The sequence below is a fragment of the Amphimedon queenslandica genome, unplaced genomic scaffold (genome assembly GCF_000090795.2).
Source record: "Amphimedon queenslandica unplaced genomic scaffold, v1.1 AMPQUscaffold_13387, whole genome shotgun sequence".
Classification (NCBI taxonomy): domain Eukaryota; kingdom Metazoa; phylum Porifera; class Demospongiae; order Haplosclerida; family Niphatidae; genus Amphimedon; species Amphimedon queenslandica.
This window is the reverse complement of record NW_003546377.1, coordinates 75922-87617: the sequence shown is the minus strand read 5'-3', so window position 1 is coordinate 87617 and position 11696 is coordinate 75922. Positions and strand designations below refer to the sequence as shown.

The 11696-nt window shown below is 32.0% G+C and overlaps 2 protein-coding genes and 1 long non-coding RNA gene across 3 annotated transcripts in view; 2 read left to right on the top strand and 1 right to left on the bottom strand.

The window, feature by feature from the left end:
- Window positions 1-335: 335 nt before the first annotated feature.
- On the top strand, window positions 336-2999 carry LOC109582360 (fibulin-1-like). The gene is made up of 13 exons (XM_019997030.1): window positions 336-443; window positions 488-610; window positions 655-777; window positions 824-949; window positions 992-1114; window positions 1348-1467; window positions 1518-1637; window positions 1684-1812; window positions 1859-1984; window positions 2041-2163; window positions 2209-2309; window positions 2354-2414; window positions 2465-2999. The coding sequence occupies exons 3-13, from the start codon at window positions 702-704 to the stop codon at window positions 2617-2619; spliced, it is 1260 nt and encodes a 419-aa protein (XP_019852589.1). The 5' UTR covers window positions 336-443; window positions 488-610; window positions 655-701; the 3' UTR covers window positions 2620-2999.
- Window positions 3000-3248: 249 nt separating this feature from the next.
- LOC109582371 (uncharacterized) lies at window positions 3249-6420 on the bottom strand. Its single transcript, XR_002185059.1, has 6 exons — window positions 6290-6420; window positions 6151-6233; window positions 3746-3823; window positions 3628-3694; window positions 3456-3576; window positions 3249-3409 (listed from the first exon to the last, which is right to left on the bottom strand). It is a non-coding gene; the product is annotated as an uncharacterized LOC109582371 (long non-coding RNA).
- Window positions 6421-8979: 2559 nt separating this feature from the next.
- The window catches only part of LOC100641465 (neurotrypsin-like), a 16151-nt gene continuing 13434 nt past the window's right edge, over window positions 8980-11696 (top strand). Inside the window, exons 1-9 of the mRNA XM_019997029.1 lie at window positions 8980-8986; window positions 9383-9556; window positions 9611-9772; window positions 9813-9992; window positions 10473-10674; window positions 10726-10880; window positions 10927-11128; window positions 11191-11330; window positions 11377-11424. Of these exons, the coding sequence (XP_019852588.1) occupies window positions 8980-8986; window positions 9383-9556; window positions 9611-9772; window positions 9813-9992; window positions 10473-10674; window positions 10726-10880; window positions 10927-11128; window positions 11191-11330; window positions 11377-11424 (1270 nt within the window). The remainder of the gene's footprint in view (window positions 8987-9382; window positions 9557-9610; window positions 9773-9812; window positions 9993-10472; window positions 10675-10725; window positions 10881-10926; window positions 11129-11190; window positions 11331-11376; window positions 11425-11696) is intronic.

Sequence of the window (11696 nt, the reverse complement as noted above, 5' to 3'; positions counted from 1 at the left end):
GATTCATTTTAAAATTTAATATAATAGACAATTTTGATATACACATACATTGTACATGTTTTGTGTTAAGTAGAAATTTTTAGCTTATTTTGAACACAATTGGATATTTTATGAAATTTAAAAGTTGCTCATAAATTTGGCATACTATAATACAGTAAAATGACTAGAAAAGAAGTGTGATACAAATAGCCTTATAATTATGTTTGGCCTTATTCTGCAACCAACAATTAAATTAGACTTAGAGCTATAATAGCACTATCATTATCATGCATGACTGACTTTGTTTCATCCATTAGAAAATATGGTATGTATGTTTCTTTTAGACATAAATGAATGCCTATCTAACAATGGTGGCTGTGAACAAGTTTGTACTAATACAAATGGAAGTTTCTACTGCTCTTGTATTCCCGGTTATGAGCTTGAAGGAAGCATTTTTTGCTCAGGTTTGTTGCATTGTCATTTTTACAATCATTTTTTGGATGTCCAGAAATTGATGAATGTGAACAAGGCACTGATAGCTGCACTCAGCAATGTACCAATACTGATGGCAGTTACTACTGCAGTTGTAATATTGGCTATAATCTTGGCAGTGATAATTATACTTGTATAGGTTAGTTTATTAGTTGGTTTTAAAATAATTGTGATAATTAACAGATGATGATGAATGCTCTCACAGTGTATTTCCATGTGATCACTACTGTATGAACAATGAAGGATCATTTGACTGTGGGTGTATGGCTGGGTATACTTTAAGCACCAATAAAATATCATGTCATGGTAAGCTGTCTTTTTGGTATAATGATTAGATTTTCTTGATTCTTAGATATTAATGAATGTGACATGGGAAATTCTACATGCTTTCATACTTGTATTAATACTGCTGGCAGTTACTACTGTGAATGTAATTCAGGCTACTACTTAAGTCGTAATGATGATTACACCTGCTTTGGTTAGTTTTCTGAATAAAATTGTATGAGTTTTTTACTTATAGATATTGATGAGTGCTTTTTTCGACTTCATAACTGTGATCAAATTTGTATCAATACTCCTGGCTCATTCAATTGCTCATGTAACTCTGGCTATTTTCTAAAATCTAATGGAGTTACATGCCAAGGTAATTACTGTCTAGCAGTAAATTTTTGTTGCCATAAAATTTGACTGTCCATCCTAGCAGGCCCTACAGGGTATTTTCATTTATTTTCATTGATTAATTAATCATTAACCCAGTTGTGCCCACTTCATTTTAAATTTTTATTGTTTAAATTTTTGTTAAACTTTTGGCCAACTAAACAAATGAAAATTATCACTTGACAAAAGTTACCTGCATATGGTAATTACTTGATTCAGATATTAATGAATGCCATGACAATAATGGAGGGTGCTCTGAAACATGCAGAAATACTCTTGGAAGTCATTATTGTGAATGTTCTGAAGGATATCAGTTGGTTGATACAAAAAACTGTGAAGGTATTACTGTGTGTCAAGTACCTAATTAGATCCAAGATTGTAATTTATAGATATAAATGAATGTTATTATAACAATGGAGACTGTAACCAAAACTGTACTAACACTATTGGAAGCTATCAGTGCTCTTGCTTTGCTGGCTATTCCCTTTATAACAACACATATTGCATAGGTAACTGTCATGTAAGTTCCATGATAATAACTGAAGCATTAAACAGATTACAATGAATGCTTACAAGTGGACATATGTAGTAGTAGATCTCACACTGATTGTCGCAATACTGAAGGTAGTTTTGTTTGTACATGTCAAACAGGATACAACTTGACTGGTGATAATACTTGTGAAGGTTAGTGACTATACAGCTATAGCTCTTACTATTTGGTGCTGTGTAGATGTCAATGAGTGCCTAATCGAAAACAAATGTGCATCTGATCAATACTGTGAAAACAATGAAGGCAGCTTCAAATGTTTATGTTATTCTGGATATCAGTTGAGCAGTAATGATTATAACTGTACTGGTTAGTATACTATGCTTTTGATTGAGTCAAGAGTATTTATTACCTGCTTTTAAAAGATATTAATGAATGTTCTCAGTATAATGGAGGGTGCCAGCATAATTGCATCAATGACATTGGTTCGTATCATTGCACTTGCAATGATGGCTTCACTTTATCTGATGACAATTTTAATTGTGAAGGTATTATACACACTATTTAAGCTTTATTATTATAAATTTTAATAGCAAAGCCTGGCTTAGCAAATGCAAGTACAAGCTCTTTAGTATCTCAAACAAGTGAAAATGCAATTATAACTGTCACTGTATCTCAAAACATAACTTACACTGTGAGTCACAATTAACATAATTTCATTATTATGCATGTTTTTAGGAAGCTTGTCCTAATAATATAGTGTATGCAACAATACCAATCACTATTGTTGTTATTGGAGGTATGCAAATTAATGGCTGTAATTTAACTCATATTCATTACTCTTTGTAGTTACAGTTATAGCCTTACCTACAATCATTCTGGTAATGTTTGTCCTAATCTCAAAGCGTAAAAAAGCACAGGAGTCAACAGATTATGATATCATGAGGAAGGATGTTGATAATCCTTTGTATGATCTTGGGATGCACTCATCAACTTTGTTTTAAAGGAAAAAATAGTAATTTGGATGTATAATAAATAAGATTACATCAAAAGCTAAATAGCCACAATCGGCATGCTGCTATTTTATATGCATTACATTACTATTGCTCTAAAGCTGACTTTTTATCATTGCTTAACTTTTTGGATTGACGTACACTAGTAATATTTTCATGCCAAAAAATAGTAATAAAATTTTAAAATTGAAAAAAGGGTTTGAATTAATTGTATTAGGACAACTGACTGCATGAGACAAATCTAATAGTAGTATGAAAATGGCAATCACACTTGGTTCACAGAGGACTTGGCAGAGAAAAAGTAAAAAAAGAAGGTTGAAAGGAAAAGTGTACCTTTACTGGAATCTTCAGCCGACTAACTTGGCGGCATAAATTCACAAGTAAATGTGTGCACACTTTTTCTTTGGTTGTACAATTTTTAGCTAGCAATTATTCTAAATAGTTATTGTAGTTTTTGACAAGTTAACCAATTTAACGATAATTATTTTTTGTCTTTAAATTGTCTAGTTTTATAATCATTTTTTTTTGATTTGATTATAAATAATAAAATATATTGTACTTGTATAGAAATTGCAAAGCAGCTAGTATTCAGTCTTGAATTTTTAGGCTTTATATTGAAATTGAATTGACAAAAATATGTAAAATACTTGTACACAATGAGACTAATAAAAGCGATAATATAAACATTCAATGAGTAAAACACTATTGAGTACTGCATTAGTCAGATAACTGGCAGTGACTATATAATCATTCAAATTATACAGTGAAGTCCACACACGAACTGAAAATTAGGAATGAAATTTATAAAGTGCATTAATATCACTTACCTAAGCAATTATAAGCAGAAATACCCCATGTTAAGGCACTAACATTAGCAGACGTCTTACTGGAATAAAGTGCTTGAATGTGCAAGCACTTGCTAAGGGACATCACAGGTATTCGACTCAGCTACATACATTAAAATGTTAATGATAAAGGAAATGTACAATAGTTACTGACCAGAAGGATTGAAAAAACTGTATTTGGTATGAAGTGTAGCAGTGTAGACAAGAGGAACAAAATGACACTGGAACAGAAATTTATAACAATAATAATAACAATTCAAATAGTAACTAACCATGTGATACATGCTTTATTTTCAAGACTGAAAGCTTTACCTCCTTTGTATAATATTACAAAAAAACGATGATGGCAGCTATAAAAATAAAGTTATTTAAATTATTTTATTCAATCAATTTTTGCATAAAATGTAAGTTCTAACTGACAATAATAAAATTATTTAGTAAAAGATGCAAAATGATCAAATTTCGGTCAAGGGCAGGGTTTGAGTTTCTCACAGAATTTTGGCATAGTGCTAATGCAGTCAGTGAATTTTAAAGTTTACTCAAAAATTTGACAAAATATCATATACTATTACAGGGTATTTTTATTAATTGCTAGCTGAGAATTTTTTAAAGTACGTATACATGTTTTTTGTGTTGTACGGCTAAATCGAATAAAAATTGGATGTTATTTTACAAATTTTAAAGTTATTTAAAAATTAGAACAAGTCTGTGTACTATACATGTCTTTGGCCAGCTCTTGCCATAGGAGGAAATTCTTTGCAAAGCCAAAATCAAATCAAACTTTCTACACAGTATGAAAAACATGTATAAAAAAGTACAAAAATGTTCTCTACTTTTTATTTTTGATGAAATTTGGCCAAAATCTGTATCCTATAGTACAAGGCACTTTGGCCTGATTTTTAGTGAGTTTAAAAATTCTCAAAAATTCAATTTAAATTGGACTCAGCTCAAACTAAAGAGCATAAAAACATGTACCATATTTCCTCAAATAAAAGCCCAGGTATCTATTTCCAGGAGCCCATAAAAAAGCAAGGTAGGAGCGCAAAATTCCCATGCAATTAATTAAAATAACAGCAAATCCTTGTGCCTGCATATCTTAATGTTGTTACTATTTTTAGCACAAGTTAAACCACACCCGTCTAGTAATGGCTACCAGTGTAAGAAGCTGTTTACAACTCAAAATGCTATGCCAGCAACATAATTATTGAAAGAACTTGAAAAAATAAGTATGCTACAATGTACCCTATAATCTTAGCTATTTACAGTAGTGAATTATCTCTGAATCAAGTTACTACCGAGACTTGCTGCACTTGATTGAGAGATTATTCTACTTTAAAATAGCTAAAATTTCAGGGTAGCATACTTATCTATTCAACTTCTTTCAATAACTCTGCTCCTAGCATAGCATTTTGAGTGGTAAACACTAACAACTTCTAATCTTCACATTGGTAACCATTTTACTAGACGGGTGTGGTTTAACTATAATAGTAAAAACATTAAGATATGCAGGCATAAGCAATTTTAATTAATTGTGTGGGAGCTTCGTGTTCCTACCCTACCTTAAAAATTTTTCGAAATAAAATAAAACTTGAGTCAACAGCGGGATTCGAACCTGTGACCTCAAGCAAGTGACTTCAGGAAGCTTAAAGACTGGTTTACACTTGCTATAAAATGCAACACAAATGAATGCAAAATTGAAATTTGACCAATTTTGCATCAACTTCAAAGTGTTTTTGCGTCAAAAGGTCAAATCGCCTACGTTTTTTTGACTGTTTCGTTGAGTGTAAACCAGGCTTAAGGAGGTACCTACAAAGCATCTATGTTGGTGAAAGGCTAAATTTGCACATTTATAGTTCTATTTTATTGCTAACCTGGCATTTATTTGCACCCGGCTTTTATATTAGGGTATATGGCAAATTCATCAGAAAAAATTATAAGAACGGAAAATTCTCTCCTTTTGATTTTTTTTTTGCCTATATAACATGTATTATGGTACTGGGACAAGTGGCTACATAAGGACTATACCACAATCCTGTGGCAAAACCCTGTCCAACCTAACAGACTGTTTCAATAAAGATAATGACAGATCAAATTAAGCAATGTTGACACACAATGTCTGAACATTGTTTGAATGTAATTTTAGGCTCTGCATCTTTTTAGCTCACTTAGCATGCTTTGTGGAAAACCCTGGTCAAGGCCATGGTTTAAAAAATTTCAATTTGGGAAAAATGTTATTTTGCCTTGACAGCTTTTGAATGGTACTTTTAAAAGCAATCATTACATTAGCATTTAAAATTTATTTGCCTTCTCTATTTTTTTGGCAATTTCCAATTATGATGAGTTGACAAAATAGCATGCAGCACTCCTAGAAATGGCAAAACCAGTGTTGTCACATTTGACCCTGGCCTTCTTTCTGTTAGTAATTTACATGGTGGGGAATACCATAATAATTATCATTGGAACAATAATGTTATTCCTTGCAATATCTTAGTGCCGAGGGGATCGACAGCATGGGTAGTATGAATGTACAATGATGGCTGTCTAATTACAGCTCAGTGAATATCATTAAAATTTCATTTGCATGGCAAGTAGTCTGGCCCCACCCCTTCATACACCCCAAGAAATAAAACAAAAAACTTTACAGCTTAAAAGCTATTGTATACATGTACTAACTTACATTGAATGGAACAAAGAAGAACATCAAGGTAATTCTTAATTGGATATTTATTATGAAAGCAGTATGAAACCATGATAACATACCTAAACAATAAAATAGACTACTCGATAGACTAGGTTCCTGTTTACCAAGCATTTACCCAAATAATTCCATCCAGTATCCTCTTAAGCTGACACCTTTCGTACGTTTCATTGTGTATGTTGTCCATACCTGAGGAAGTTTTATAATGAAAGAAAGAATGATTACAGATCCATTTAGAATATCCTCGAACATGGTCTACAAGCACCTCCCCTTTTCTAAAATGATTCCAAAATGTGCTGGGATGGGTGACTGTTTGCAGAAGACTTTCATAAGAGTCTGAGGCTGGACTGAGCCTGATTCAAAAGAGGCAAGTACTTATACATTTAAGAAAGCAAGCACTTATACATTTAAAAAAGCAAGCTTTAAACTTGAAGCAATTTTTGAAACATACTGTGACATCACTGCATGTGGGCTGGAGATCCAAATCCAAGAAGCCTCCAACCTTTTGCAATTGTTGGAGCTCCCAATTTTAATGGTCTGAACTTGCTTTTATAGGTCTTCACTGTGTAATCTTTTTTATGCATAACATTACCATAATCTGACATGCACGTAGTGTCTATTTTCTGTTTAATTATTAGCTCAAATATATCTAGTTATTATTCTAGTTATGAACTGAAAGTTACATGCAGGCAGTCCTAACTGAGCTAGCCACACAATTTAACTTGTCTAGCTTATTATTTTAAATAATGCCAAGAGTACTGTGCAATGCCTATAGGTTTCAGTTTCTATGTAGTTAAGAATCTGGGGGAGGTGGCTATAGAGCCTCCCCCAGGCCACCACTTTGAATGCAGTGTTGCAATAGGGGCCCAGTGTTTTTACTGGGTTCCCTTCAGCACACATTAGGATTATTCCTATGTAATTTTACTCTTGTTTTGTGCTATACAGTCTATTAATAGTAGTAATGCTCTTCCTTTCCTTTATCTTCTGTTTTGTTTTGTTTCACATCTTTCTTGTTTTGTCCTTATTGTGTTTTATTGTGTTTGTGTTGTATTGTATTGTGCTTTTTGTTATTCTTTATAGTACTTACAGTTATTGTAGTCATTACTATTTGCATAGTTAACCACAGCTAACCACGATGATAAGATATTATAGGATATAGGAATTACACTAAAATAAATGTTATAAAATAAGCACTGCATGCTTTTATAAGCACTAGATCTATATGTATCGCCATAATGGTGTACTTAAGTGTAAAGGCTATAGTTAACCACAGAAAAAATTCCAAGGGCTGTAAATTTTGTGAATATCACAATTTTTTGAAGATTTGCAGAAATTACTTACGTGAAAATCAAATTAATAGAGCACAAGATGGCAAAAGATGGTATAAATCTGTGAAAATTAAATCCACAAAATAAATTTTAAGGCAAATTCATGAAATTTACAGCCCTTGAAAACTTTGCGCTATACAGTATATTAGTGATGCAATTTGATTAACCCTGTTTTATTCTCCTTAGTGTGTTCCTGTTCTTTTGTGTATCTCTCTAAGTTTAAGTTTACTGTTTACAATGCAATATTCAACGTTCAGGATAAATGGACCAGATGCATGAGCATAATAATTTATAATCAGTGTCTGCTAAAGACTGAGTATAAATAGGGTAACTATGTATATGATATTTTTGGACACTGAAGTTATTCATGGTTTGAATAATGACTTCCCACTTTTACATTAGTGTCTGCAACATCAGAAGCATAGATTTATTTGTTAAAAAATACATTCTTAAAAAATAATTTTACTGAGAACTTTTATAAATAATAATTATTTTTGTTAAAATTAGTTTCTAAATAGTAGACTTTGATACCCATATACCCATGTATTACAGTAACAATAAACAGATGGTGGTCATTTTAATTTTGGTGGACCAATGCATCAACTGTGATTGTTAGTCAATTTTAATCAGTTCCTGTTTCAACCCTTTCCCATTTATTATATAAATAAATTTCAGTCTGACTATTTCTTAGCTCCTAAACTAAATTTTGCAATGTCTGTACTCCTGAGAATATTAATTGCAGTGACTTTCAGTAGCAGTGTCATTAAGCAAGCCCTGGGTAAGAATTACAAGAGCTAGGTTAAATAAATGTTATAAAAGCACTGCATGCTTTTGTAAGCACTATATGTATTGCCAGATTTATACTTACAGTGTGATAGATCTACTACATAAGAATTGATACAATTATTGTAAATGATTTCCAATAATATAAACTTGTTAACATTGTATTATCTATTCTTGTGTCATTGCAGTAACTAACTTTGCTGTTATTTTTACAGAATATTTTATATTTATTTGCAATTTAAAAACTAAAATTGTTTTGCTACATTGTGACTAGCTTATTTTATAAGAATCATTTTATATCTATTAGTTGATTTGTCTATATTACAATTAACAGGTGATTGTGGCCTTGGGGCACTTCAGCTTGTCAATGGCAGTTCAATGTTTGAAGGGCGTGTGGAGATATGCTATAATAACACTTGGGGAACAATTTGTGATGATAACTGGAGTAATGCTAATGCTCAAGTTGTATGTAGACAGCTTGGATTCTCTACTATAGGCTAGTGTATTTACATGTACATGCACATAATAGACACATCGCTTTTATCCCAAGATATTAACAACACATTTAAAAATAAATTGATGATACTGCTCTCATTTATAATGTTCATCTCATGGTTGCATGTATTGGCTAACAAAAATTTAAACCATTTATAGTGTAAAACACAGAACTATAATCTTAGATCTGAAACTAAGAAAAATGTTGTGTAAAGTATCATTCCACGAAAACAACTAGAACCAATTAGATGTTATTGATCCTTCTGTTAGTTTATAATGACATTTATGGAATTATATAAACTGTCAAAGTCAACAAACATGTTTTCATGTTCTTTATATATATTGCACTATGCTTTGAAATAGTTATTGTTATTATTATAATGCTATAGTAGGAATACAGCTAACGTGTGTTGTTTTTTAAACCAATAGAAATGTGGCACTGTTATAATTAGTCACATAATGAAACATCAAAAATATTTTGCATGCTGTGCTGACAACTTGTGTATATGATTGTTTAAAAATCAGAACAAATTAAATTACATTTTAAGTCTAAAAATTATACTAGTATACCAAATAGTCTCAATTGTATTTTTCTATTGTTATAGGTGCCCACTACCGCAGTAATGCATATTATGGACAAGGGAATGGTTCTATAGTACTTGATGATGTTCGCTGTGATGGAACTGAAGCTTTATTGATACTGCAGTGCAGTCATTCAAATCTTCTAACACACAATTGTGGACATCATGATGATGTTGGAGTAGTCTGTCCTAGCACACGTATCTATTATAATGGTTTTCTAAATTATTATTATTATTATTATTATGCTATAGATAACTGTACTCATGGCTCAATACGTCTGGTTGAGGGTTCTTCTATTAGTAGTGGACGTTTAGAGATATGTATTGATAATGAGTGGGGCACTGTCTGTGATAATGGCTGGACTAACATTAATGCTCAGGTTGTCTGCAAACAACTGGGACAGAACCGTTTAAGTAAGAGGAATGTCTTTTTAAATTATGATTACTGAAATAGCTCTTTACCAGGGAGGTTTTTTCTTAAGTGATGCTTCATATGACAAAGGATCTGGCAGAATATTCCTTGATAATGTACAGTGCACTGGAGCTGAGGACACTTTAATACATTGTAGTTATAGTTCTGTTGAGTCAAGTTGTGAGCATCATGATGATGTCAGTGTGTTTTGCTTCAGTGAAAGTAAGTTTTGGTTGTATAACAGGTTTGTTTGTTTCTTGTTACATTTTGTGATATAATTGCATAGATGTCCGCAATAATCTGTTTTGGCTAAATTAGTTTGTTATAGTTTGTTGTGCCTTGGCCATGCTCTACTGAAGATTGTATTCACATTTGTAGCTCATTTTTATGTATCTAACTAATAATGTGTAGCCATTTTTAAAAATGATTGTCACAATTTAAGTTTTTTGTGCTGCATAGCAAAAAAAAGCAATATTTGTGTAAAATAGGAAAATTGTGCATAGCCATTATCATGAACTATGGTAAAGCCTATATGTTGACTCTTGTAAAAAATTTTTTTGTCATATATCTGCAATAATCATTTGTTTAAATTACTTTTTATTCAGATGAGGTGACTATCAATAATAAATTCAAAAAATTAACTGAATTAATAAAAAAACAAACTTGCATTAGTTATCTTGTTTTAAAATTAATATCCAATAGTACGCTCACCAGGAACAGTAATTCTCTCACGTAACAATTTGGAATTAACCACTTACAGTAGTGGAGTAGTGAGAGTCTATTATAGTAGAAGCTGGGGTAATATTTGTGATGATAGCTTTTATGGTTCAGCTGAGGCTAATGTCATTTGTCATCAGTTGGGATACACTGGAGCTTCAAGCTACTCTAGAGCTGGACTCACAGCGTAAATTAATAATTATATAATAGCTATACTTTTAAATTATTGTGTGTTTAGTTATGGTACAGATCAACTTCCTGTAATGTGGGATCAAGTCAGCTGTAGTGACAGCAATTATTTATCTATTGCTCAATGTTCCTATTCTATTGCTACTACTAATAGTAATAGTGCATGTGTTAATTCAAACTCTAATGATGCTACTGTCAGCTGCTGTAAGTATTAGCTTTTTTACAAGTACTATAGATTTATTTATTGCAGATACCACTAGGATATGGAATGCTCCATTTCCTGGAATGATACGTCTTCAAGGAGCTACATTTTCTAGTCAAGGGCGAGTTGAAATTTATTGTAATGGAGAGTGGGGTACTTTATGCAATGCTGGTTTTGACTCACTTAGTGCAAGCACTCTTTGCAGACAGCTAGGATATGACAATTATTATATTTATAACCATTTAGAATTGTAAGTTTCATTGTTAAGTGTACACATGTACAAGTGTATTATAATTATGTATTGGTTTATAGAACTGGCTCACCTAATCAACCCATATGGAGCTTAGATATTGTGAGCTCTATTTCTGGTACTTGTTTTAATTCAAGCAATACTTGTCCAACTACTTCAATATCAAATTGTACACATTTACGTGATGTCACTTTACAGTGCAGTTAGTTTTTCTTATTACTTATAATTTGTAATCAAATTTTAATTAGGAGACAGTGATAGTTCAACTAAATTGACTGTGACTACTGAAACTTGTCGTAAGTGAAATTAGCTCAAATGTTGTACAAAATGAATAATTTGATGTATTGCAGCTTTGCATGACATTATAACATTGAATATATTATTGGCATTACTGTTTTGTTTTAATATGTATTTTCCCAGGTTGCGTTAGTGGAACTATTTGTCTCGTTGGTGGATCCAATAGTATAGAAGGACGTGTTGAAGTATGCATTAATGGAGCTTATGGTACAGTTTGTGATGACTCTTGGGATAGTGATGATGCTACAGTTGTCTGTCGACAGTTGGGGCA

Excerpts from the sequence above, each read along its gene's own strand:
- LOC109582360 (XM_019997030.1), top strand. The coding sequence starts at position 702 with ATGAACAATGAAGGATCATTTGACTGTGGGTGTATGGCTGGGTATACT. Across the intron at positions 2,164-2,208 it reads TGACAATTTTAATTGTGAAG|CAAAGCCTGGCTTAGCAAAT; the intron begins GTATTATACACA and ends AAATTTTAATAG. Across the intron at positions 2,310-2,353 it reads CTCAAAACATAACTTACACT|GAAGCTTGTCCTAATAATAT; the intron begins GTGAGTCACAAT and ends GCATGTTTTTAG.